Source organism: Herpailurus yagouaroundi, unplaced genomic scaffold (assembly GCF_014898765.1).
Source record: "Herpailurus yagouaroundi ecotype Mexico unplaced genomic scaffold, PumYag 67553, whole genome shotgun sequence".
Taxonomy (NCBI): domain Eukaryota; kingdom Metazoa; phylum Chordata; class Mammalia; order Carnivora; family Felidae; genus Herpailurus; species Herpailurus yagouaroundi.
Window position 1 is genome coordinate 9,042 of NW_024420359.1, and position 352 is coordinate 9,393.

The 352-nt window shown below is 73.0% G+C and overlaps 1 protein-coding gene across 1 annotated transcript in view; it reads left to right on the forward strand.

Moving 5' to 3' along the window:
* LOC121025195 (dynein heavy chain 17, axonemal-like) overlaps window positions 1–81 on the forward strand; it is a gene marked incomplete at its 3' end in the record, with an annotated part of 8,355 nt that extends 8,274 nt beyond the window's left edge. Inside the window, exon 10 of the mRNA XM_040467644.1 lies at window positions 21–81. Coding sequence (XP_040323578.1) covers window positions 21–81 — 61 coding nt within the window. The remainder of the gene's footprint in view (window positions 1–20) is intronic.
* Window positions 82–352: the final 271 nt, after the last annotated feature.

Below are 352 nucleotides of genomic sequence, written 5' to 3' on the forward strand. Positions count from 1 at the left end.
CTGTGGACCTGGACCCCAAGGCAGTCACCTGTGACGAGCTCTTTGGGATCATCAACCCGGCCACCAGGGAGTGGAAAGACGGTAGGAGGAGCCGGGTCCGGGCAGGCGGAGTGGAGGCGGGTCACCAGCAGGCGTCCCAGGGGCACCCCGGCCCTGCTCACCCACCCCGGCCCAGCACACCCACCCCGGCCCTGCACACCCACCCCGGCCCTGCTCACCCCAGCCCGGCCCTGCTCACCCCAGCCCAGATCATCCACCCCGGCCCTGCTCACCCACCCCGGCCCTGCACACCCACCCCAGCCCTGCAAACCCACCCCGGCCCTGCTCACCCCAGCCCGGCCCTGCTCACCCC